Below are 27894 nucleotides of genomic sequence, written 5' to 3'. Positions count from 1 at the left end.
ATTTATAAGTATACTATAAGTAAGTGCATTAAAGTATCTGGAAGGAAACACTGATGTATCAAGTGTTGTGAAGAAGTAGAGGAGGGGAATGTGAAAAAGGGAAAGGCAGGGTGAAGGGAAGCTGTCACCTTTTAATACTATATACTTTAGGATTGTTAGAACATCTACAACGGAAGTGAATTAATTAATGGTGTTTAAGAAATGTAGAAGACTTAGATAACCCTATGGGGATCACATTTCTAATGAGTTCCTAAAGAAAATGGAAAGCTCCATGAAAGATTGTAAAGAACACAGGATTCGGAATCAGAGAACCCTGGTTTGCATACTGCCATCACTCACTCATGTGTGACCTGGGTTCAGGGCCTTCCAGTTTATGAGGAGCATGTAAGTGCAAGTCCATGCTTGGAACAAGGCCTTTGACTCTGCGTTGTTTGTATAAGTCAGGCTTTGAGGCCCAGGATGACAGCAGCCTAGCCCTTCCTGGGTCAATGACAGAGCCAGGGCACCACTGGGGAGGCCTTGTCCTAAGGCTAGTCTGAGTCTTCACAGCCTCAGGAAATTGCTTACAACCATTTCTCTGAACTGTCTCTCTCCAGGCCCAGGAAGAACGGAACTACCACATCTTCTACTACATGCTCATGGGGATGAGTGCTGAGGAGAAGAAGCTGCTGTGCCTGGGGATGCCCTCTGAGTACCACTATCTGACCATGGTGAGACCTACCCTGCTCCTCCTCCCTTCTTGCCTCTCTTCTCAGTGAAACAGAGAAAGAGAAGCCAGCCTTGGGAAGAAAAGCCAGTGTTTGTTCAAGCCTGAGCTTACTGTTATGGAAGAGCCCAAACTCCAGATTGGTCCCTAAATTCTCACACCATTCCTCTATCTTTGGTATCAAGTTACAGAAATTTACACTCATCTGGTGCTTCTTATTTTCTGCTACTAAATTTTACCTCCATGCCCCAAACTGAGCCCACTGTTTTTCCCCACAAACCTAATCTTTTGGTCCTCCCAGGCCAACTTCAGGTCACCAGAGTGGGTCATCAAGAAGTTATCTGCATTCCTCACCATTCCTCAGTTTCACATCTGATTGCCCATTCCCATAGGTGCTTCTAAAAGCAGAACCCCCTGAAAACAGGGACCTTGTTCTTATTCCTGACTGTGCCTCATTGCCTAGGATAATGCAGCACAAGTAGCCACCCTGTTCAGACTTGTTGATGAATGAAGGAAGGAAAGAATTCTGCCTTAGAGTATCTTTCATTTACAATTCCTGCCCTCTGTGTCAACCACCTCAAAGGCCTTTATTATCTCTTGCTTGGACCATTGCAGGAGTTTCCCAGTCTTCTAATTTACTTTTCCCTCTGCAGCCAAAATAATGTTCCTAAAATGCCAATCTGACTATATTATGTCTTTGGTTAAAAATCTTCAGTAATCCCATTGCTTGGAGACCACAAATCTAAGCTCCTTGCATGGTTTCTAGGTACTTCTATTATCTTAACTGCCAACCTCTTCTGCCCTAACTCTGGCCCACTTCATACAGCCTGCTCCTGTCAGCCCAGGTACCTCCTCCTCAACAGCTTTGCTTACACTGTTCTCCGTCTAGACTGTCCTGTACCCTATTACATCCCCTTCTCCAGGAGGTCATCCCCACTTCTGAGTGAACTGGCATCCTTCCTGTGGTATAAGCATCGACACCTCAGATAAGGCAATATGCTTCCTCCCTGGGTGCATATATTTGAGGGTTTCTACTTTGGGATGTCTAGCAAGTAGTATAGGGCCTGGTACACAGTAAGCCTTAGACAGCACTTGCTATTGACTGAACCTGCCATATTCTCTAGAGTCAGGAGAGTATCACCAATACTTTCAGGATAATGACAAATGGAAGCTCAGGGAAGTTAAATAATGGACCCAGGCCCACACAGCAAACTGTGACAATGCTGACAATTCCATAGAGACTTTGTGGCTCCTTACCCAAGCTCCCATCTTTGTACCAGGTTATGCAGTAAAGGACAACATGAACTTTAGGGCTTTTTTCAGCATGAAAGTGGAGGTTCATAGAACTTCCCTTTCTCAGTCTCTCTCTTTAGCTCCCTGGCACAGTTCTGTCCATCCTTGAGTTGGAGAACACATTCAAATTCTAGCCTCATCCTCATTCTGAGCCCTGGGACCCAGGCACTCAGGTGTATTCAAGTACTAGGTTCCAATTGAGTTATTCATTGTTAATTCCTCACTCCTGAGACCATAGGGGTATCAATTGTGTGTGTGTGGTGGGTCTGGTCAAATTTCTGTTATGTAAATAAATCAGTAATGATTATCTATCAGTACAAGACTATCTCTATTCTTCACAGCCTCTGTGCAGAGTAAGCATGATGCTGTTGTGTTTTTAAATGGGGAAACTGAGAAAAACTGAAGAAAACAATCTCTTGACCAAGTTCACACTATTACCAGGGTTACAATGCTGGTGGCTGTGTCTAGCATCTTGTCTGAGACATCATAGTTCCATCTCTAGAAGTACTTTTACAGATGTTCTAAGCTTCAATGAAGCCCCCTTCTGGTCACCGAGAGTAAACAACTTGTTTGCTGTTAGGTGTCATCTAGTTGGTCTGACTCATAGCAACCTTATGCACAACAGAGCAAATCACTGCCCAGTCCTGCACCAGCCTCACAAGGATTATTATGCTTGCTTCCATTGCTGATACTACTGTGCCAATCCACCTCATTGGGGTCTCCTTCCACTATACCAAATCTGATGACCTTTTCCAGGAACTGGTCCCTCCTAGTAATATGTCTGAAGTATGTGAGATGAAATCTGGTCATCTTGGCTTTTAAGGGGTGTTTGTCTGAGTCCTGAGGCAGCTCTGGCTCACTGCCACTGGATGGAGGAATATGTATGTGGAAAGAGAATGTGGGCAGGGAATGTGTGCAGTAGTACTTTCTTAGCTCTTGGGGAACACTGAAATTTGTCCCATGAGGCCATGTGGAGGTCCCCAACAAGCAGCTATGCCTCATCCTGCAGGGAAACTGCAACTCCTGTGAGGGTCTCAATGAAGCCAAGGACTATGCCCACATCCGCTCGGCCATGAAGATCCTCATGTTCTCTGACTCCGAAAACTGGGACCTCAGCAAGCTGCTGGCAGCCATTCTCCACCTGGGGAACGTACAGTTTATGGGTAATTCTTCTTCCACCCAGATCTAACACCTGTGGTAGGAAAGTGGGGTAGTGAGCCTGGGGCAGGAGAAGAAGGCAGTCTCTAGAGGTTCACAGCAGAATGGGGAGAGGTTGTGTAATCCAAGAAGCCCTTGTTCACATGAGGAAACCAAGGCCCTGGGGAAGAGGATTGTACCTGTTCAAGGTCTTACCCAAAAGAGAAAAAGCCAATGATTTGGATCTTTTGCCACCAACTTGGGGAGTCCCTGAGTAGAGAAATTAATGTGCTCAGCTCATCAAAAGGTTGGAGGTTTGGGTTCACCCAGAGGAGCTGCAAAAGAAAGACAATCTAGTGATCTACTTCCAAACAATTAGCCACTGAAAACCTTATCAAGCACAGTTCTACTCTGACACATGTGTTGTCATCATGAGTAGGAATTGGCATGATGGCAACTGGTTTGGGTCCCCAGACTGAGACTCTACAAAGTTCTGTCATTCACCTACACACAGATGTGAGGGAGAGCATCAGGAAGAGGAGATTTAGAAGGGGAAGGAAGGAGGGTTCTCCAAAGAGCAGAGTGAGAACCAAAAAAGAAGGGTGAAAGTCCTCACGGATGGGTTGGCAGGGAGCATGGAGTTGCTAGTACATGGGGATGGGATGGTGAGCTCTAATGCTTCTGTGGATCCAGATTTGGTTATGAGTATTGTCTGTAGATTAGAATATCAGATGCATTTGCGTGGCTGTATGAAAGATGAGCTCTGCTTAGAGGAAAGATTAGAAATGTCTGAATGGATGCAAAAGGAAGGCAGACACTCCTATATCACATACAAAGGAGATTCAAAAAGTTGATGGGAAAAAGTTCTAACTTTTAATTCCATTTTTCCATGAACTTTCTGAAACTCCTTCATGTTCATAATCCCTGAGGTCTTCCCATCCAGACTTCTTCTTTAACTTGATGCTCTCTTAGCAAATACTCATTGACCACTACATGCTTAGCCCTGTGCTAGGTGCCAGGAATTTAGAGATAAATAAGATTCAGAGTAAAAGCATAGAAAGTTTTTTATACAGTAACCATGGAGATGTTTGGCAGGGGGTACACCTAGATTTTTCAGTATATCAATGACATGAGAACTAAGATAAGTAGAAAACAGCAGATGAAAGGGATTGGGGGGAGAGTCTAGGAGAGAGCAGGATTCTGTAAGCATAGAAGATTACATGTACAAAAAAGAAAATCCAAGATGTGTCATGTAGCTGGAGTTAGAGGTATATATGGTGTTAAACAATGAGGCTTAAGAAGTAGACAAGGACACATCTGGAAGGTGTTGTATTACATGCCTAGGAGTCTGGCCTTTATCCTGAGGACGAATAATTTCCAAATGTCAGATCATTGACAACTCTGATCAAGAAAAAGTCTTAATTGGATCACAAAGAAATGGGAAAAATCAAGGCAATGCCATGGATTTTCAAAAGATTTTAATTGAGTCAATTCTTCTAAAGTATGACTTTTCTAATATTTAGTATTAGAAAGTTTTTTATCTTATGTACTTTAGTTAATATCTTATTTAATAATGTATCAAATTAACTTATTTAATGGTAATACATAATAGAGATTTTTCTGATAATCTTTCTTGACAAAATAGAGTTGATAAGCTTCTGGTGATCCCTAAAATTTCTTTTGACATCTTACTGATTCATGAAATCCAAGTTTGGTACCCCTCCTATAAAGTTCAGTGCCATTGAAGGGTCAAACAAAACATGGCATAGTCAACGTTTTAAAAGCTCACTCTCATAGACTTATAATTATACAAATATTAGACAAGGAAATTAAAGTCAGTTTTTCTATAAGCAAAAATATTAGAAAATCTTTAAAAAAATTGTAAAGGCTCATGCAAGGTTACGTACAAAAGTATTGCTACAAAATGTTTATTAAACAAAAATATAAAAATGTGAAGCTATTATTTCTTGAAGTTTCCTCTATCGTTATATGCTTCTGAAGGTGGGGTTTCCATCTCTAGAGCCCTTCCCCAAAAGAATTCTGTACTTTTCTAATTATGCCACATCAGAATGATAGTTTTGGCATTTTCAATTGGCCTAATATTGATTTTAGTGCTTCTATCTTGGTGTGTGGTGCAGTAAGAGAAGCACTCAACCACAAGATTGGTTTGAACTGCAGACTTCTTGGTTCAAACTCACCACCCACTCCTTGGAAACCCTATATAGGGTAGCTATGAGCCAGAACTGACTCAATGGCACTTAACAATAACAACAACATTCTACCATTGTGTAGAGCCTGGAGGTCTTCAAAATTTTAGTGCCCATACAAGGTACAATTGGTCTCTATTAATTTGAAACAAGGAAGAACAAGGAGTATCAAGAATTGTTGGCAGTACAGGACTACATGTTTAATTGCCTCAATGAACAACTGTCTCCTTTGCCCTTAGTGCAATAGGACTGGATGGGGTCTGGATATCATAACTGAACATTTTGATCCAAGATTCTTTGGAAGAATCCTGATCAAAGGAGGAAATAAGGGAAATAATTTTAAATACTCATGGAATCCAGACTCTCTGGAGCCATTTAGCTATTGCTATGAGGAAATCTTTAAATCTTGAACTGAAACTATCCCCGGAAGCCATTGGTACACTAAACAGTAGGTTACCTTAATTAGTTATGAATGTTTGTCTAGAGTACTCTATTTTTAAGAATAATTATATGTGATCAAATTGAAAACAGCAATTTGAAGGGTTAGAGGAGAAATCATTTTGAAAAGATTAATGTTGGTGAAATAATTTGAGAAAGAATTTTAAGAAACATGGTACAATTTGAAGAATCTAATCAATGTCACTGAATTGTACATATAGAAATTGTTGAATTGATACATATTTTACTATGTATATTTTCACACACACAAGGAATATAGGAAAAATCCTTCCAGGTGAATTGTAGCTAGAGTGATCATATAATTGCCAACAAGAAAAGGACATCAGGACATGGATGAGTAGTATAAACATGAAGTTGAGACAATGAAATCAGCCACAAAAGAATACTGATTAGTTGTGTTGCATTAATGTAACAATAGACTAATTTGAAACAATTTTGTTTAAGGATTCATATGTAGGTAATAAAAAATAAGGATGAATCAAGGAAGAGATCTCTATAAAGGTCCAGGAAGTAGCTGTGGAGAGGAAGGATCTTAGCCAGAAAGAGCACATGAAGTGCTTCTGGAATTAGTTCCATATTTTGCTTTGTTGGTGCTGTGGATTAAACATATGGCTGCAAGCTGCAAGGTCAGCAGTTCAAACCCACCACCCACTCCATGCGAGAAAGATAAGGTAGTCTGCTCCCATAAAGATCTATAGTCTCAGAAACCCTATACATAGTCGCTATGAGTTAGAATCAACTTGATGGCAGTGGGTTTGGTTTTTGGAATGATTATACAGGTGCTGACTTTATCATTGTTTTTCATACACTTTTCTATATGCATGCTTTATTTAATAATTTTTGAACATTTAAAAAAGAAAACAGACAAAACCAAGACCCACACACAGTCTGGAGTTCTAAGGTAGAGTTGGATCAAAGGGGAGAAACTTGAAGTAGTGAGACCAACTTAGAGACTATTGCAAGAGAAGAATGTGGTCTAAAGTAAGATGATGTCGGTGATGGGATGGAGCAAAGGGGCTGACTTGAAAGGGAGTATGGACAATACCGAGGACGGAACACTTGTGAAAGGTTGAAAAGAGAAGAATTAAAAGAGGCCTCTGTCTACCACTTCACTTCCTGTGTCTAGAGATGGGCCCATCCTACAATAGGTGTTCAGCTTGTTTCATTTCATTAGATGAATGAATGCATGCACAGGTTTCTAGCAAGTTTCTTATTCACAGAGAGTGGCGGCGGTGGTGGTGGTTATGTGCCGTGGAGTCGGTTCTGACTCATAGCGACCCTGTAACCGGGTTTCTGAGGCTGTAAATCTTTACGGGAGCAGAAAGCCTCATCTTTTTCCCACAGAACAGCTGCTAATTTCAAACTGCTGACCTTGTGGTTCATGAGAGTAGAGTGGGTTAATTCACAGCTAAGGTGCTAATGACTGATAGTCACTAGGGACATTTGTTCCCTAAAAGGGAGGAACCTGGGAGAGACAGTGTCTCATACACAGGGACATTTGTCTCCAGGGCTAAGGATCTGGGAGGTGATGGGACCCCCCCCCCCCCATTCACTGCAAGTCACTTTGGCACTCAGGATTGCTGTTTCTCTTTGTAGCCACAGTCTTTGAAAACCTGGATTCTTCAGATGTGATGGAGGCGCCTACCTTTCCCATTGCGATGAAGTTGCTAGAGGTAGCTAACCTTTCATCTCTTTGAGGGCCCTAGGGCTGGGACCAACAGACTGCCACTCCTTCCTGGGCCCCCACTCCTGCCTCATGCCCAACTCCCATGTTATAGTTTCCACCCTCACCTTTTGCATATTGCAGTTGCCTGGAATTGGGTCACAGTGGGGACAGTGTGTGAGTCAATAATAACAAAGTCATGCAATGGTAATTTGGGCTTTTGTCAACTTTCCCTCCCTGTATTGTGTTCTTACCTTTCTACCTGCTTTTCATTGCTCCATTTCTTTCTCATAACTCTCCATCCATCCAGTCCCTAAGATTTCCCCACCTTGGCACCTAATCCAAGGTTCCATACTCTGGACCTTGTACCTCTTACCAAAGCATTCCTGTCCTTCCTCCTCAGGCCTGCCCCCAAAGCTGTGCTTCTCTGGGAGAGTGGGATATGCTGATAAGCCTGTGACCAGTGATGTTGCCTCTACATTATAAGAGAAACCAGTGGGACCCAAATGTATAGAAAGTGTGGTAGGCACTTGGAAGAACATTGTAATGACCTCACATCACACCACACATTAGTTCTGGTGGGAAAATAACATAAGAGCAAAAAAGCTATCGCAGTTGGTACATTTTGTTAACTTTCTTTATGAGGTTCAAGGGTTCTTTGAAGGCTTAGATTTGGCTAACTTGGTCTTCCTGTGTGGTGGGAAAGGGTTGATCTATCTAGACCCTGTTGCCCCTGTAGCCTTTGTCTTCCAAGGGAAGTGGTTCCCATTTGGACATACCTGTATGTCAATCCATGACCAGAGCTGTCTCCTCAGAGTCAGCTCACAAGGACACATTCCCCTAGACCTGTTTGGCAGTGCCAATTCCTGTCTTGGCCCCAAAAGACTACTGCAGCATGCTAAGGGCCTCCACCCAGTTTGTGCATCTCTCCTGACTCTTGAACCCAACCACTACCAGGACCCAGACACTGAGCCCATCTGAGTCCTAGGCATGGTCATGGGCCAACTCTCTCTCTAATGGTCTTGAGTCCAAAGAGGGAACAAGACATGACAGAAGTAGGTGGAATTCCTGGCTCAGGCCCTAGTCTTGCCAGGTGTGGGATCAGCCTACTGCCTATGTCCCCAGGTGGAGCACCAGGCACTTCACAACTGTCTGACAAAGCACTCCATCAACATCCGCGGGGAATTTGTCACTAGGCCCCTGAACATCGCCCAGGCTGCAGATCAGAGGGACGCTTTTGTCAAGGTATAGTATACTTCAACCCTTCTCCAGCCCCCTGGACCTCCATGCATTGTCTATTAAATATGGCCCAGGCCCCCTCCCTAGTGGAGCACAATAAAGAATACAGACTTTAGAAGCAGATATGTCTGGGAAAATCTCTAATTTACCAAGTAGATTAGGGTGAGATCACCTATTGCATTCAGTGGCCATGTCTCCATATTGTTGTTGCTGTTATGTGCCATCGAGTAGACAGTGACCCATATTAACCCTATACACAACCTCACAATAACTGCTACACTTGAGCCTGTTGTCACTGCTACTGTGCCAATACATCTCATTGGAGGTCTTTCTCTTTTTCACTGACCCTCTGCTTTACCAAGCAAGATGTCCTTCTTCAGGAACTAGTCTCTCCTGATAACATGTCCAAAATATAAGAGATGAAGTCTGGCCATGCTGACTTCTAAAGAGCATTCTAGCAGTACTTCTTCCAATGCAGATTTGTTTGTTCTTTGGCAGTGCGTGGTTCTTCTAATATTCACCTCCAACACCATAACTCAAATATGTTAATTCTTCTGCAGTCTTTTTTATTCACTGTCCAACTCTCACATCCATATGAGGTTATTGAAAATATCATGACTTGGGTCAGGTGCACCTTAGTCCTCAAACTGATATCTTTGCTCTTAAACACTTTAAAGAGGTCTTGTGCAACCGATTTGCCTAATGTAATACATCATTTGATTTCTTGACTTCTGTTTCCATGAGTGTTGATGGTTGATCTGAGCAAAATGAAGTCTTTGACAACTTCTATCTTTTCTCCATTTATCTGGATGTTAGTTATTGGTCCAGTGATGAGGATTTTTGTTTCCTTTAAGTTGACATACAATCCATACCAAAAGCTGTGATCTTTGTTCTCATCAGTAAGTAATTTAAGTCCTCTTTGCTTTCAGCAAACAAGGCTGTACCATGTACATATAGTAGGTTGTTCCTACTATATGCAGATTGAAGTCTTCTCTAATCCTGATGTCATGTGTTTCTTCATAGAGCTCAGCTTCTCAAATTATTTGCTCAATATATTGATTGAATAAGTATGGTGAAAAAAATACTTATTTTAAATATTGGTTTTAAATACTGGTGCATAATTTAAAACCATTCAGTGTTCACTTGTTCTTTTTGAACAACTGCCTCTTAGTCTATGTACAGGTTCCTCATGAGCACAATTAAGTGTTCCAGAATACTCATTCTCTGCAATGTTGTCCATAGCTTGTCATGATCTGCACAATCTAAAGTCTTTACACAGTCAATAGAGCACAGATAAACATCTTTCTGGGATTCTCTGCTTTTAGCAAAAATCCATCTGTTATCAGCAATTATGTCTCTCATTCCACGTTCTCATCTGAATCTGCTTGAACCTCTGGTAGTTCTCTGTCAATGTACTGCTGCAGCCATTTTTGAGTTATGTTCAGCAAAATCCTGCATGCAATATTAATGATATTGTCTGATGATTTCCACATTCTGTTGGGTCACCTCTCTTTGAAATGGACACAAACATGGATCTTTTCCAATCATTTGGTCAGGTTGAGTGAATGCCTCCAGTGCTGCATCAATTTGTTGAAAGATTTCAATTTGTGTTCCATCAATTTCTGGAATTCAGGGTGCCTTGGATATCTTACTTTAGTATTATTAGCTCTTGATCATTATGTTACCTTTTGAAATGGATGAACAATGACAATTTCTTTTTAGTATAGTGGCTCTGTGTATTCTTTCCATCTTTTTTTGATGCTTTCTGTATCATTCAATATTTTACCCATAGAATCCTTTAATGTTGCAAGTCATGGTTTGAATTTTTTCTTCAGTTCCATTGGTTAGAGAAATCCTGAGCATGTTCTTCCCTTTTGGTTTTCTAATCCCTATATCTTTGCCCATTTCATTACAATATTTGACTTTGTCTTCTTGGGCTGTCCTTTGCAATTTTCTATTCAGTTCTTTTACCTCCTCATTTCTTCCTTTTGCTTTGGCATTTCTATGTTGGAAAGTAAGTTTCAGAGTCTCTTCTAACATCCATTTTGGTCTTTTTCTTCTTTCTTGTCTGCTTAATGACCTTTTGCTTTCTTTCTGTATGGTATTCTTGATGTCATCCCACCACTCTTCTGGTTTTTGGTCATTAGTCTCTAATGCATCAAATCTCTTCTTGAGATGATCTCTAAATTCAGATAGGATATATTCAAGGTCATAGTTTGACTCTGGCTGACTTGTTTTAATTTTTTTCCACTTCAGTCTGAACTTGCATATAAGCAATTAATGGTCTGTTCCATAGTATGCCCCTGGCTTTGTTTTGGTTGATGAGATGGAGCTTTTCCTCTATCTTTTTCCACAGATGTAATCAGTGTGATTTTTATATATTCCATCTGGTGAGGTCCACGTGTATAGTTGTCTTTTATGGTGTTTATAAAAGGGTATTTGCAGTGAAGAAGTCATTGGTTTTGCAAAATTCTGTCATGGGATCTCCAGCATCATTTCTGTCACGAAGGCCATATTCTACAATTGGCTGAGCCTTCCTCTTTGTTTCCAACCTTTGCATTCCAATCACCAGTAATTGTCAATGAATGTGTCTTGATTGTATATTTGATTAATTTCAGACTGAAGAAGTTGGTTGAATTCTTCAATTTCATCATCACTGGCTTTAGTGATTGGTGTGTACATTTTAACTATTCTTGTATTAATTGTTCTTACTTGTAGGCATGTGGATATTATCCTATCACAGACAGTGTTGTACTTCAAGATAGATCTTGAAATGTTCTTTTTGATTATAAATGCTATGCCATTCCTCTTCAATTTTTTCATTCCCAGCATAGGCAATTGTGTGGTTGTCAGATTCAAAATGACCAATACCAGTTCATTTCAGCTCACTATTGTCTAGGATATCAATGTTTGTCATGTTTCATTTTACTTTAACAACTTCCAATTTTCCTAGATTCATACTTTGTACATTTTATGTTCCAGTTATTCATGGAAGTTTACAGTTGTTTTTTCTCATTTTGAGTTGTGCTCCATCAGCAAATGAAGGTCTCAAAAGCTTTACTCCATTCACATCATCACAGTCAACTCTACTTTAAGGAGATATAGCTCTTCCCCAGTCATATTTTGAGTGCCTTCCAACTTGAGAGGCTCATTTTCTAGCATTATATCTGACAATATTCTGGTACTCATCAGCATGTTTCAATATTCAATATTCTGGTGCTATTTGACATTGTTCAACTACTATTCATAAAGTTTTCAGTGACTAAATATCCAGAAATTGTTCATGTCTCTTTCTTCCTAGTCTGTCTTAATCTGGAAGCTCATCTGAAACCTAGTCACCATGGGTGACCCTGCTGGTATTGAAAATAATGGTGGCATCACTTCCAGAATCATGGCAACACTAAAACTACCACAGTATAGCAAACTGATGGATGTGTAGTATCTTTAAAGCAGGGAATATATCCCTAGGTTGGGCCTGTGAGGTTGGGTCTGCATTGCAGCTTTTCAGGTGAGCTTGGAAACATGGACATCTTTCCTGCTCCTGTGCTCAAAGCCCACATAGGCTATCTCCTATATCTCCTGTCTACCAGGGCATCTATGGGCACCTCTTCCTGTGGGTTGTAAAGAAGATCAATGCTGCAATCTTTACTCCACCTACCCAGGACCCCAAGCATGTACGAAGGGCCGTTGGCCTCCTGGACATATTTGGCTTTGAAAATTTCCAGAGCAACAGGTATGAAGATTTCTGTTTACTTGCTCCAGAAATGGAAGGCAAATCTCAGCTTCTCTCTTGCCAGGCTAGCTGGACAGTAGCTGTTCCCAGTCTCACTAGTCTGAGAAGAGGACCTCTGTCTTCCATTCACAGGTGCCAGGGGCAACCACTGTTGAGAGGACAAAGTCTTTCTGCTGGGAGGTGGCCAGTGTGCAGTATGGCTAATAACCACATGGCTAATAGCCCTCCTCAAGAACCAGGCAGTGGTCTGACATTTGTCTCCCTTCTTGAGCCATGTCCTCTTTTCTTGAGCCAAAACAAATTATTAAATGAGGGTTAAGGTGAAAATGAAAATATAATAACATTGGTTCACCTGCATCTTTGGATGAGATAACATAATAGGTAATGAAATGAAAACTAGGGGCATTTGTGGACCACCACTAACTTATGAATTTGAAGGAGGTAAATTGACCTGATGACAATGGCTGTCTCTTTTTTGGTGAAAGCAAGACCAGACCCCTCTCATTCAGTGTTTCAGTGTCCCCACACACCAGACTTGATACAGAAAAATTATCTGGGAGGCAGATCCAAAAATTGGTACCTGATTGTGACTGTGATGAAGGTTGTAGGTGAGAGAGGGGATTGACAAGTGTGATGAGCAGGGAGCCAGGCAATAGAAGTAAATCAGGACAGGTGATGCTTTATTAAATGACAAGAGGTGGTCAGAAAGTGAGAAAAATGAGCACCTGTGAGACAAGCAAGCAAGCGACATCCCAGATTCATTCTAGTTTAGCTGGGTATTCTGAATCTATCTAAGGAGGTTTCATAGGGTACTGTATCCAAGAAACGGAGGCCTCAGAATCTGAATTGATACCCAACTATGACATGTCCTATTCAAGCCCCTATCTTCAAGTGAAGCCTGCCATGGGAGTGATTTCTGATGAAAGCCCCATTGAAAGGACAGGATTGCCAAAACACAGCCATTCCAAATGCAGGCACCTTGGGATCAGTGGGGCAGGAAGGGTTGAGGCTTGCTCACTGGAAGTCAGGTGAGAGGATGCAGGACTGACAGGACTAAACATGATGTGGTAGACCCTGAGGCACAGCAACTTCAATGTGATTCAGATCCTTAGTTCCTGGCTCTGAGAGGGCAGGGGAGCAGTCCAAGCACAATTCTGAACACTTAGTGGTGGATGGGTGGTGAGCTCTGGAGGCTCTGTCTGCAGGTCTGTCCATAGGTGATCAGGCACCAGCAATCAGGGACTACTACTGAGGTTTGTGGTGGGGTCTGGTGAAGGTGGTGTGCTTTGAGGATGCCTGGCCCCTCATTTTGTCATGTCATCTCTGTGTATAGGTAGGTATGCATGAACATACTGGACATCTTTCTGACCTATCAGGGTAACAAGTTGAAATCAGTCTTCAGAATGATACATGTTATGATTTTGCATAAATGTTAGAGCTAGCATCCTAAGGAAGAGCTATCCAAGTGAGACCCAGATAGGAGTAGGAGTGGCTGGGCAATGAGGAGAAAGAGACAGGCACCAACTATATGACGGTTCAGAAATAGGAAGTGACAAAGAGTGGCCATGGCTAAGTCTCTAGAGGTGGGCAGGGACCCACTCTAGGGGCATTCACTGTTTGACTTGATATCATAAAGAACAGGAAGCCCCAGGAAGATTTAAGCAGCAGAATGGGCTGATGGGATTTGCATTTCAGAAAGCTTCCTCTAGTGGCTCTGAGAAGAATGATTTGAGGAATGAAGCTGGAGGCAGAAGAACTACTAGGAGGCCATTGCTGTGCTGGGTAAATAGTGAATCACTAGGAGTCCTGGTGTGGCACTGTGGGTTAATGTGCCAGACTGCAAAGCTGTTTGAACTGCAAGGTGGGTGGTTCAAGCTCACCAGATGCTCCTTGGAAACCCTGTACAGGGTTGCTATCGACTTGATGGCACTTGACAACAACAGACTAAGTTAGTGGTTGTTATTGTTGTTAGGTGCCATTGAGTGTTTCCTACTCATAACAACCTTTATAGGGTTTCCAAGGAGCACCTGGTGGGTTTGAACTGTCAACTCTGTGGTTCACAATCCAGTGCTGATCTTAGAGTGCCACGCCAGGAGTCAATGGTAGTGGAATTCAAAGTAGTGAATGGGTCAGGTGCTCTGCTGGAGAGACTTTGGCAATTTATGAACAAGACTTTGGCAATTTATTGCAATTGGGGAATATATGTTGCACTTGACTCCTATGTTTCTGACATGAGGAGGAGATGTTGGGTAGAGATATCATTTTCTGAGGAAGGAAACCGGGTTGAATGATTAGTGGGGGGCTGGGGTAAGAGGTGGGTCTTAGTGCAGTAGGGCTGAGATTTGTCAGTCAGCACTGGGTTCCAGAAGCTTGTCACTACTAAGACCAATGCTCATGAGCTGGGGATGCCTGTGCATTCTCAGTCCCAACAAGGATTAGCCAAGCCTGGCAGAAGAAGTCAAAGGCAGGGAATTGATGATATGTTGAACCTTCTCATTTCTCCTAGTTTGTTTGCAGGTGATGGCAACAGAGGGGAAAAAAAGTGGTGGGATGGGGGGTGTGCAGAGTAGTGATGTGTCTATTTGTGCATGGGGTCTGCATGTGCACAGGGATGTGACTTCTTAGATAGCTACGTGTGTGGCTGTGTGCAAATGACTGGTGACCCCATACCTCCTATCAGCTGGAACAGGGATGAAACTAATCCTGCCCCATCCCTGGGTGGGTGGAATTACTTTCACAGCTTTGAGCAGTTCTGCATCAACTTGGCCAATGAGCACCTGCAGCAGTTCTTTGTGCATCACGTTTTCACCATGGAGCAAGAGGAGTACCACATAGAGAACATTGCCTGGAACTACATTCACTACACTGATAACCAGAACACCCTGGATCTGTTGGTTCTCAAACCCATGAGCATTATCTCCCTTTTGGACGAAGAGAGCCGCTTCCCACAGGTATTTCCTGGACTGACAATCCTTGGGTGGAGACTCCTGCTTATCAATCTTCTTCATTGCTGGGAAACTCCACTGGGGTATTCTACTTATGCCTTATTGCTGAGACCTTTGCCAGGAACTAGCAGACCAGCCTCAGCCCAGTCAGATCTTCCTCTCCCTTTAGGCCTGACATAGGCCCACTTCTCACAGGAAGCCCTTCCTGGCTCATGTTTGCTCCCACCGTTTATCAAAATGACCACTTATTTTATGAAGTCCTATCATTAGAAACCTGTCAGTCTAGTACTTGATTATTTAAATTCAAGAACCACTCCAAAAGAGGACTTTTAAGCACCATGGGGCTGAGGGCTACAGAAGGTACAAGGGAAGGAAGCACTTTCATCTGCATCCTCTAGTGTCTTTACATGATCATGAGAAGATGGGGATCCCAAACAATGGCATCATTAGGGTTGGTGTCATACTCTGGTGGATGGGCAGGCTGGTAAACGCCCCTCTAGTGAGTAGAACAGACCTGCCTTCTTGCTGTCCCACCCCATGGGGCTCTGCAGCTCTTCACCTCTCCCATTAGCCAAGGTAGAACCTCTCCTTTTAGCCCAATGGCAGGCACTTCCACCCACCCTCCCTTACCCTGACAAGGTGATGAGTGACCACACTGGGTAAGGAGTAATACCAACAACCTTAGCAACTCCACTGCCTTGGCAGCATTTCCTGCAGCCACTCCACCTGTGATACTGGCCTGGCCACTGTCACTGCCCCGTGGACCCTGGGGTTATTTTAATGGTGCCCCCTCTGCCTGTGGTCACTGCTTCCAGATACAGTCAGCAAGAGTTCTGTTGAAGGAAGAAACAGAGGGCTAGGGTTGATGGACAATTGCAGGAAAGGGTGGGGCAGAAAGCATCAGTGGTGGAGATCAGTAGATTTGATGGTTTCTGCTCCTGGCTCTGCCCTCACTTACCACGACAAGTCCCTCTTGGGTGTGTTTTCTGTCCACATAGAGGTCCTCAGTAATTCAGAGTCCAGTTTGCTTTGCCCCTGAAAGGAGGCTCCTGAGCACTATGATTGCACACCTTTACCTACTACCCATGCCACACTGGGATCTCAGCCCCCTTGGGCATCTGGGTTCTTTCAGGGGACAGATATCACCATGTTGCAGAAATTGAAGAACGTCCATGCCCATAACAAGGCCTTCCTGCAACCCAAGACCATCCACGATAACCGATTTGGCATTGCTCATTTTGCTGGTGAGGTGTATTATAAGACAGAAGGTGAGTGCAGTTCTTTTCACAGCCCCTTCCAAATCAAGAGCTATTCAGGGAGATCAGGGAAAGGAAGCTAGGGGATGATGTTATCTTTCAGATCTAGCAATGGAACCCAGGGGTGGTTAGAATGGCTTTTACTGGAGAAAGGGAGTGGAATGGTTTAGACAGGGTTTTTTGGCAGAGAAGGGAGTAACCATTTTATTGAGATATAATTCACATGCTATGGAGTCCTGATGTGGCACTATAGGATAAAGCACTGAACTGCAAGATCAGTTTGAACCTCAAGGTCAGTGACTCAAACTCACCAACCAGCTGCTCCTTGGAAACCCTATACAGGATTGCTATGAGTTGGAACTGACTTGACAGCACTTAACAACACAAGAACAATGTAATTAACTATTTAAATTATGTAATTCAATGTGTTGTTGGTTTTTTTACAATAGTCACCATTACCATGATCCGTTTTGGAATTTTCATTACCCCAAAAGGAAACACTTTCATTACTCCTCATTCATCCCAATTCTCCCCAGCCCTCATTGTTGTTACTTCCAACTCACAGAGACCCTGTATGGTGTTTCCAAGGAGCAGCTGGTGGGTTTGAATTGCCAATGTTGTGGTTAGAGTTCAGTACTTATCCTACAGCACCACACCAGGACTCCTCCCCAGTCCTAGGCAGCCACTCATCTACTTTCTGTTTCTATGAATTTGCCTATTCTGGATGTTTTATATAAATTGAATCATATATGGCTTCTTTCACTTAGCATGATGTTTTTAAGGTTCATCTATGTATCAATAAGGAGTTCTGGTAGTGTAGTGGTTACGAATCGGGCTGTGAACCTCAGGGTCAGCAGTTCGAAGCTACCAGCTGTTCCGCAGGAAAAAGATGAGGCTTTCTGCTCCCGTAAAGCTTTATAGCCTTGGAAACCCTGTACAGGGACACTATGAGTTGGAACCGACTCCACGGGACATAACAACAACAACAACAGCAACATGTATCAATATTTGTTCCTTTCTGGTGTGGCACTGTGGGTTAATGCACTGGAATGCAAGGTAGATTTGAACCACATGGTCGTTGATTCAAGCTCACCAGCCACTCCTTGGAAAACCTATACAGGGTCGCTATGGTTGGAACTGACTCAACGGCACTCAGCAACAACAACATTGCAGAATAATATCCCTTTGTATCCCATACCATATATTATTATTCATGCATCTGTTGATGGACATTTTTTCCCATTTTCTGTCTATTATGAAAAAATGCTACCATGAACATTCAGATACAAGTTTTTTTGAGGATGTACATTTTCAATTTCTTTTGGGCATATATTTGTACATAGAAGTTGAATGGCTGAGTTATATGATGACTCTGCCTCAAGGATTAATTTAATGAGGTACTGACAATCTATTTAAAAGTTTGTTTCTAACTTTTGGTTCCAAAGAGGCTGCTCTATTTTAAATTCTGACCAACAGTTTCTCCTCATCCTCACCAACAGTTTTTTTTATTTTTTCTATTATAGTCATCCAAATGGGTATGAAGTGAAATTTCATTGTGGTTTTGATTTGTATTTCCCTGATGACTAAAAATGTTTAGCATTTTTTCATGTGCTAATTTCACACTTGTGGATCTTCCTTGGAGAAATATCTATTCAAATGTTTTGTCAATGTTTTATTTGGATTATTTGTCTTTTTAATATTGACTTATGGGTTATTTATATATTCTGGATAAGAGTTTCTTATCAGATATGTGATTTGTAAATATGTTCTACCATTCTGAGGATTGTCTTTTTACTTTCTTAATGTGATCTTTGAAACACAAAATTTTTTATTTTGATGCAGTCCAATTTATCTATTTTTTTTATTTTGTTGCTTGTACAACTGCCAAATTCAAGATCATGAAGATTTACCCCTATGCTTTCATCTAAGAGTTTTGTCATTTGGCTCTTAACATTTAGATCTTTGAACTATTTTGAGTTAATTTTTGTATCAGTGTGAGATAGGGTCAGACATCATTTTGGTTAGAGAAATAAAGACCTGGGGTTGTCAACCTACTGGTGTGATTAGAAAATATGGGAAAGTGGAGTGCCAAGTGTGTGTGGCTAAAGTCAAGAAAATGAGGAAGCCAGAGCTCCACGACCTGTAGTTTATGTGGAGACCTGAAGATGGGCTCTGTCTGCTTAACTGAAGACATGCCAATGGGGACATATATACTTTTCAGTTGGAGAAACAGAGCAGCAGGAAGGTCTGGCATTTTTTCCATAGCAGAGGTGATAGCAGGTCAGGGGATCATCTCTGTTGGACAAATGATGAGATGGGCAACCCCTCATAGACTCCACCCCTTTTAGATCATGACTTTGGAGGTTTTGTAGAGACCAGAGCCCTAGTCCATCTCTGGGATCCCCAAACACAAAGAAGACACAGCCTATTCCCCAACCACTATGCACAATTTGAGTTGAAATTTCATGAAATGAAATTTAAATGTATGCTGGGATTGAGATAGTTGGTTTCAAATTTTTCATATTGTAAAATTCTGGAAATTAAACCTTCCGATTTTCATTTTTGGTACCCTGTATTAATTTCCTAGGGCTGCTGTAACAAAATCTATAAACAGGTGGTTTATAAGAGCAAAAATATATTTTCTTACAATTCAAGGGACTGGAAGTCTGAATTTAAGGTGCCAACTAAAGCTCTAGGAGAAATTCTTTCTTATCTGTTTCAGTGCTTAGTAACCACAGGTGTTCTCTGGCTTGTAGCTGCATCCTTCTGTCTGCCTCTCTGTGACTTTTCTCTTTTACAAAGAAACCACTCAGACTGGTCTTGACCTATCCTACTCTAGTATGAACTCATGTTAACTTAGTTGATAGCATATTTGAAGACTCTGTTTCTAAACAAGGTCATATTCATTGGTACCTGAGGTTAGGACTTGAGTATATATTTGTGGGGACACAATTCAACCCATAACACCTGCTTTGCTAATGAACTAAGCTTTACTTGCTCTACCTATTATTTGATTGATCCTAGAGGTGCCCAACCATCCTCTCTTTCTCTGTATGTCTCAATACATTTAAGGAGCTCCCCTGTCCCAGGGTGAGGAGACTATACCTAAGCACCAAAGAGGGACAGGCACCACTCCAGTGTTTGCCCATCATCCTTCTCAATGTAGCCCTTGCAGGCAGCCTGTCAGCCTTTCTGTGCACACCCATTCCCTGTTACTCCTCATTCCATGAGGTTTGTATGGCCTCCCTTGGAGCACCAGGTACAATTCCCTCACCTAAGCACTGCTTCCCCTTGCAAATACCTGCAGGCAAAGAGGGAAGAACCAGGCTTCCTTCTCCACTCCCACCCTTGACTTGATCTTCTCTGGCTCATACCAGGCCATGCAGGTGTGTGCAGAGTGCTTAACTGCAAGGTACCAGTTCCCATCAAGTCCACCCTGACTCATGGTGACCCCTGTGTGTCAGAGCAGACTTGTGTTCCATAAGATTTTCAAAGTCTGATTTATGGAAGTAGATCTCCAAGTCTTTCTTCTGAGGTCCCTCTTGGTTAACTCAAACTTTCAATCTTTCAGTTAGCCACTAAGCATGTGTTAGACACCCAGGGTCTCTTCAGAGAGCCAAATGCACTATCATCAAGTCAATTCCCACATATAGTGACTCTGTATAGAGTTTCTGAGGCTAAAAATCCTTACAGAAGCAGAAAGCCTCATCTTTCTCCTGAGAGGTGACTGGTGGGTTTGAACTGCTGACCTTGAGGTTTGCAGTCCAGTACCTAGCCAAGTGCCTTCTTGGTTCCACAGAAGTGGAAAAGGGGCAAAGTGGAGGGAGAGTTTTAAAGTGGTACTTTTCCACATGGATTGGGCAAGTCCTCAGCTGAGTGCCACCTGTAGAAGGACACACATTGCCCCCCCCCCATTGACCCCTGTAGGCACAGGGTCATGCCTCCCTGTCCAGTCTGGAGACAGCACTAGGATGCCAGGTTTCAGGAGCAGGTAAAAGAGGAATTGTGGCAGAAGGAAAGGGACAGGGTCTCTTCACAGTCTTTTCCTCTTTCTTTCCTCAGCAATCTCACTGCCATAAAATTGAGATTGCCCCTTCAATCAATAAATTACCTGCTGTCTCAACAATTGATTTCTGACTGTATCTTGCAGTGATGAGAATGGCTGGGACTAAGTACATGTCAGGGGTGGAGTCACTCTATTTTGTGCATCCTCTGGGCCTGAGTAGCCACAGTCCATGTGACCAGATAATGTCCTATCCACTGGCAAAGGGAAACAAGCAATGAGACCATCACTGAAGGGTGTGGGAATGGCAAGCATGGAAAGGTCCCAGAGGGAACCTCCCTTACCCTGTAAAGTCTGGGTAGCTTCTTAGGATGACTGGTGGGTTTGAACTGTCAAGAACAAGTAGGAATTGGCCCATGTGGATGAAAGAGGAAAGGGCAGGAGGCCTCCTTGGGTGGAGGCCTGGAGGTGTGAGGGAAAAGTAACCTTCTAGGAGTTGTGCTGTGGGTTAATACACTGGACTGCAAGTTTGAACCACATGGTTGGCAACTCAAGTTCACCAGCCATTTCTCAGAAACCCTGAACAGGGTTGCTATAGGTCGGAACCGACTGCATAACACTTAACAACAACAAGAAGGAGGTGATTTGGTTTAGGTGGAGTGTAGGCAGTGATGAGTTTGGTGGCTATAAGGACAAAAGTAGACTGTGGCAGTGAGGAATAGAAAAAGTATGCTAAGCAAGGAGATAACATAGCAACATACGGTGTCATGAGGGTCCCGCTGACAATGGCATGGAATGGGGGTGGGAAAGAGAGGCTGGAGGTAGAGGATATTAGGCAGCTATTAGAGTAATTCGGGCAAAAGAAGTAACAGCAGCTCAACCAAGGGAGATTCCAGTGGCCTGGAGAGCTGGGATGGATTTAGGGAAGTCCAGGTGGTAGAGCTGACAAAACATAATTCTGGGTGGATGTAGTGGGTGAGGTGATGTGAGTGGATGTGGCCCCAGTGACAGAGACTGGGAGAGAGCACAGGAGGCTGACTTCCTGTGGAACCCATTGTGTGTGAGATTCCTGAGGCACCCAGATATGATCAGCTCCCTTCTCTGCAGGAGCCCAGTGACAAGGTGATGGCTGAGTTGGATGGGAGTGGGGCTCTGTTTTCCCCTAGGCTTCCTGGAGAAGAATCGAGACATGCTGAGCACAGATATCCTCACCCTGGTTCACTCCTCCAAAAACAAGTTCTTAAAGGAGATCTTCAAGCTGAAGGCTATAGAGACAAAGCTGGGCCATGGGACCATCTTCCAGGTCAAGACCAGTGGCCAACTCTTCAAGGTGGGCACCCTTCCAGCTGCCTTCTGGGCATGGGGTCAGACAGGTGTGGCCAAGGAAGACCCATTCCCCATGGTATTGATTTCTGGGTTAGGGCAAGAAGAGAATGGAAATAGAGGAGAGGTGTTGCTATTACTGCATGGGCAGCTACAAGGGCACAGGGACATGGATGTACCTGTTTCTGAGTGTGTGGTCTATCTTGTGAAGGCATGCCTTCTTTTATTAATATTGTTTTTTTACATTTCTATGTTGGGGTGTATGTGAAACTGTATATGACTGTGTATGTGTGTGCATAAGTGTGAATAGGTATGTTGTGAGAGTGAGTGTGTGTGTGTATGAGTGTATGTTGTGGCAGTGGACTGGAAAAACTACTGAGCAGGGAGGTGGCAAACATTCCTGGTACTCCTCAGGGCAGTCTAGGATTTCCTGTCATTACCTACCTCTTACTAGAGACTGTGCCTGTAGAGCCAGTGAATTACCTGATGAGAAACCCCCAATTCCCAAATGAAGAGAGGGGACAGGCAAAACAGCTCAGGAGTTGAGATGCAGGCAAGGGTCTCCCCTCTGTGCAGTGCTTTCAACACTTGCCACAATTTCATGCCCATCCCCACTTTTGTGGGAGTGTCAAAGCCCTATGTGCTCTGCCTGCAGCACAGCCTCACACAGAGCAGGACTCTAGGACTGTGGGCTGGATGGGATTCTGTATCCGGCAAGCTAGATTTGGCATCCTGAGTGTGGAGAAGAGGAGAAAGGGGGGACAGATGGGCTCACATGCATACATCTTGCACCTTGTCTTGGCCCTTTGGGTTGCTTAGAGCAGGTCCCTGGAATGGTTCAAGGATGATGAGTTCACAAGTGGAGAGGAAGCCCTGGATCAAATGAGTTTTAGAAAGAACAAGTAAAGTTATGAAGGTTTCTTTACCTTGGGCATCTCAGGCCTTGAAGATGTGAGTTCATTGTGAAACTCTAAGAGGTCATCTTTCACTGAGTATGGTGCCAGTGATTGTGACGCACCATTCTTATACTACCACATGGAGGAAATACTGTGCATTATTACTGTAAAGTGCAGCAAGGCATCCTGTCCTTAGCAAGGTCTTGAAACACAAGACCTGTGTTTCAGGGTTAATATAACTTGACTGTGTATACCTCCTCCCAAATCCATTTGCCCTTGGACAGGCTTGATCAAGGAGCATTTCTTGCAATCAGTATTACAGAGGATTTGGGCCTTTTCTTTTTTTAAAATTCTTTTTTTTTTTTTTTTTTTTTTTTTTTTTTTTTTTTTTTTAATTTTAAAAATTTCTTTTTAAAAACTTTGACACTTTTATTTTTAAACTATATACATGTATTGGCATAGATGGTTGCCATCAAATCAATTCTGACTCATGATGATCCCATGTGTGCAAAGTAGAAGTGCTCCATAGCATTTTCAAGGCTGTGACCTTTCAGAAGCAGATCAACAGGCTCATCTTCCCAGGAGCCTTTGTGTGGATTTTAATCACTAACATTTTGGTTAGTTGTAAAGTGATTAACCATTTGTGCCATCCAGGGAATCCACATATTTATTGTTGTACTGTAGAGTTGATTACAACTCACAGCAACCCTGTCTGACAGGACCGTCCTATAGGGTTTCCTAGGCTGAAATGTGTATAAGAGCAGATTGCCAGGTTCTTACATTCTCTTTTCACCCCATTTTGGGGACCCCACCTTTAGTCAGGATGCCTTGCACATCTTACTCACCTCAAGGTCTCCCAGTACCCAGCTCAGGGGCTGCATACATAGGTGCTTGAGAAGCATGTGGTGGGTGGATGAACAAATGAGTGAATAGTATTCCCCACTCCCAGGTCTATGGGCCTTGGCATTTGCTCTCTCTGGGTGCAAGTCAGCTGTGTTTCTAGGCTCCCCAGCTGCTACACTGTGCCCACGCTTCTTCCAACAGTCTGCAGACTCCACCAAGCGGCCTTCCACCCTGGCAGGCCAGTTCAAGAAATCCCTGGACCAACTGATGAAAATCCTGTCTATCTGCCAGCCCTACTTTATTCGCTGCATCAAACCCAATGAGTACAAGAAACCAATGGTAATGAGAATATGGGAGGGGGTACTGGGGACATAGAGTAGGGTCCAAGGGTATCTATTGTGCAATTCTGACAGAATCTGGGATTGAGCTTGCTTCCTTTACTAGGGAGCTGTTACCTGCCCCCATTTCATAGATGAACACACTCAGGCTTTAGAACTGTTTGTTGCCTGCCCCTATTATGTAGATGAAGGAGCTCTGGTAGCGTAGTGGTTACGAATCAGGCTGCTAACCTCAAGGTTGGCAGTTCAAAACTACCAGCTGTTCCACGAGAGAAAGAGGAGGCTTTCTGCTCCCAAAGGATTTACAGCCTCAGAAACCCTGTACAGGGTCACTATGAGTCGGTTCCGACTCCACAGCATATCACCACCACCACCATTATGTAGATGAGGACATTTGAGGTTTTAGAGCTGTTAGCTGCTCCCATTCTACAGACGAGGACACTGAGGACCAGTCTAAGTCATTCACAGGTTAGTGACTTTCAGGTTATTGGATTCAGTCAAGTTCTCCCAGTCCTGCCATTCACTACTGTGTATTCTTGATAGGTGTTTCACTTCTCTGAGCCTCAGTTGTCTCACCTGTAAAGTATAAATGAGGCCTGCAAGGGTTGGGTGAGAGTTGGGTATATGTTAGCGGCAAGTATTATAATGAAATGTGCAAAGACCTGGAGTCAGAAAACCAAAAGGGAAGCTCACACTAAGCATTTCTCAGGCTGAAAGAACTGAAGAAAATATTCAAGACTTGGTTGCAATATTGAAGGATACTCTGGTAGCAGAGTGGTTATGAATCGGGCTGCTAACCTCAGGGTCAGCAGTTTAAAACTACCAGTGGTTCCACCGGAGAAAGATGAGGCTTTCTGCTCCTGTAAAGATTTATAACCTGGGAAACCCTGTACAGGGTTGCTATGAGTCGGAACTGACTCCACGGCAAATAACAACAAAAATAACATAGGTAAAATATTGAATGATGCAAAAAACATCAAAAGAAAATGCAAGGAATACTCAGTCACTCTGTCAAAAATAATTGGTTGATGTTCAATACTTTCAAAAGGTACTATATGATCAAGAACCAATGATATTGAAAGGAGAAGTCCAAAACACATGGAAAGCATTGGCAAAAAAACAAGGTTCCAGAATTGATGGAATACAAATTGAAGTATTTAAACAAACTGTTGCTAGAGGCACTCACTTGTCTATGCCAAGAAATCTGGAAAACAGCTATGTGGCCAAGCAATAGGAAGAGATCCATATTTGTATCCATTCCAAAGGAAGGTGACCTAATGTAATGTGGAAATCATTGAACAATATCATTAATATCACATGCAACTAAAATTTAGCTGATAAATATTTTTAACTGGTTACAGCAATACATCAAGAGAGAGCTGCCAAAAACTCAAGCTGGATTCAGAAGAAGTCATGAAACTAGATATATCATTGCTGATATCAGATGGCTCCTGACTGAAAACAGAGAATACCAGAAAGATATTTGTTTTTGTTGTTGTTGCATGCTGTTGAGTCTGCTCCAACTCACAATGACCCTGTATAGGATTCCGAGGAATGGCTGGTGGCTTTGAACCACTGACCTTGTGGTTAATAGTCCAGTACTTATCCTTCTGCACCACACCAGAAAGATGTTTATTTGTGTTTTGTTGACTCTGCAAAGGCATTCAACTGTGTGTATCATAGCAAACTATGAAAAACGTTACAAAAAAAGGGATATTTCAGAACACTGAATTGTGTTCATGAGGAACCTATACTTAGACCAAGATACAGTCATTGAAACAGAACAAGAGGATAGTGAATGGTTTAAAATCAGGAAAGAAAGGTGTGTTCCAGGGTTTTATCCTTTCACCGTATTTATTTAATCTGTATGCTGAGCAAACAATCTGAGAAGCTGGATTATATGAAGAAGAATGTGGCATCAGGATTGAAGGAAGACTCATTAATAACCTGTCATATGCAGATGACACAGTCTTGCTTTCTGGAAGCAAAGAGGATTTGAAATATTTACTGATAAATATCAAAGGCTGCAGCCTTCAGTATGGATTTCACCTCAATATTAAAGAAAATGAAAATCCTCACAAATGGCCCCACAAATAACATCATGATGAGTGGAGAAAGATTGAAGTTGTCCAAGGCTACATTTTGCTTGGATCCACAATCAGTGCTCATGGAAGCAGTAGTGAAGAAATCAAATGCTATATTACATTAGGCAAATTTTCTACAAAAGACCTCTAAAGTGCTCAATAGCAAAGATGTCCATTTGAAGACTGTGGTGCACCTGACCCAAACTATGGTATTTTCAATTGTCTCATATGCATGTGAAAGTTGGACAATGAATAAGGAAGACCGTAGAAGAATTGATGCACTGGAGTTATGGTGTTGAAGAAACTATTAAAAGTGCCATGAACTGCCAGAAGAACAAATAAATTTGTCTTGAAATAAGTACAGCCATATTGCTCCTTATAAGCAATGATAGTGAGATTTTTGTCTCTCATACATTGAACATGTTGTCAAGAGGGATCAGTCCCTGGTGAAGGACATCATGATTGATAAATTAGTGGGTCAGTGTAAATGAGGAAGAACCCAACGAGACAGGTTGACACAGTAGCAGCAACAATAGACTCAAACACAACAATTGTGAAGATGGCACGGGACCATGAAGTGTTTCGTTCTTTTGTGCATAAGGTTGATATGAGTCAGAACCAACTCAATGGCACCTAACAACAACAATAATGAGCACATTTTAAGATTCACTCTGTGCTTGCTGAGTTCATACCACAGAGCTGTGTTTGGCCCTGAGGTTTATAGACTCAGCAAGCCCTGAAGGGTGAAAGGGAGCACAGCTGAATCCCAGGTTCAGTGGATACATAATATGGGGACATGTAGGCAGTCTTGGTGTTTGAATTCTGGCTTAGCTACTTAGGAGCTATTGATACTAAGCCTCTGGTACTCGCCTTAAATGAAGCTAATTATACCTACCACATATGACTGTTGCAAAGATTAAATGAGAAAAACCTGACCCATAGGAAATGCTCAGCAAATTGAAGCTAATTATCTACCCAAGGTTAACCCGTGTATGGCCCTGGAAGAAGAAATGTCCTTTGGAATAATTGCTTCGGGAGTGTAAAAATACAATTTAAACAGAGACTATACAGATCACTTTTATACTTAGTCTTCAAGATACATTTATCTTGAGAATGATGGAGTCACTTCATATTCCTGTGTGTCATAGTTTCTATATTGTCAACTTGTATCTCCTTGGGAGTGCTACTTTAACCAGTTGTATCCCTTCAAAATACAATTTAGCTTAAGTCAAGCATGCATTTAGTTCTACTTGTATTTTGAGGATAATTTAATGAGTCATTGGGCAAGTGACCATGTGCAGGGAGAGGTGGGCTTCCTACCTCCTCAACAGTCTTCTTTCCCTGCCCTGCACAAAGCTCTTTGACCGGGAGTTATGCATCCAGCAACTGCGCTACTCAGGCATGATGGAGACTGTGCAGATCCGCAAGTCAGGCTTCCCCATCCGCTACACGTTTGAAGAGTTCTCACAGAGGTTCCAAACCCTGTTACCCAGCGCCTTGCGGATGCAGGTGAGTACTCAAGTTCCACCCACACCACTGCCTGAAGGGAGGCCCTGGAACCCATCTACCTCCACCCAGGCGAATCCTTCCTCTCCCTCCCACCTCCCTGTAACCTCATCTCTCCAATTTCAAGGTCCTCCCTTGGCTACCTTCTTGATGCCCAGTGCCCCATTTAGGACACCTTTCCAGGACACCAAACTTTCAAATTACTCCAGTTCTTCCTTCCATTTCTCAACTCATCTATCCTCATCTTTTTTTTTTTTTTTTAA

At 42.7% G+C, this 27894-nt stretch overlaps 1 protein-coding gene across 1 annotated transcript in view; it reads left to right on the top strand.

Moving 5' to 3' along the window:
* MYO7B (myosin VIIB) overlaps window positions 1-27894 on the top strand; it is a 118837-nt gene that overhangs the window by 32161 nt on the left and 58782 nt on the right. Inside the window, exons 7-16 of the mRNA XM_006876207.1 lie at window positions 597-710; window positions 3009-3162; window positions 7399-7475; window positions 8591-8710; window positions 12295-12437; window positions 15178-15388; window positions 16515-16650; window positions 21808-21971; window positions 23905-24042; window positions 27482-27634. Of these exons, the coding sequence (XP_006876269.1) occupies window positions 597-710; window positions 3009-3162; window positions 7399-7475; window positions 8591-8710; window positions 12295-12437; window positions 15178-15388; window positions 16515-16650; window positions 21808-21971; window positions 23905-24042; window positions 27482-27634 (1410 nt within the window). The remainder of the gene's footprint in view (window positions 1-596; window positions 711-3008; window positions 3163-7398; window positions 7476-8590; window positions 8711-12294; window positions 12438-15177; window positions 15389-16514; window positions 16651-21807; window positions 21972-23904; window positions 24043-27481; window positions 27635-27894) is intronic.

Source organism: Chrysochloris asiatica, unplaced genomic scaffold, assembly GCF_000296735.1.
Source record: "Chrysochloris asiatica unplaced genomic scaffold, ChrAsi1.0 scaffold00363, whole genome shotgun sequence".
Classification (NCBI taxonomy): Eukaryota; Metazoa; Chordata; class Mammalia; order Afrosoricida; family Chrysochloridae; genus Chrysochloris; species Chrysochloris asiatica.
The sequence above is the reverse complement of the archived record's forward strand: the minus strand, read 5'-3'. Positions and strand labels throughout refer to the sequence as shown.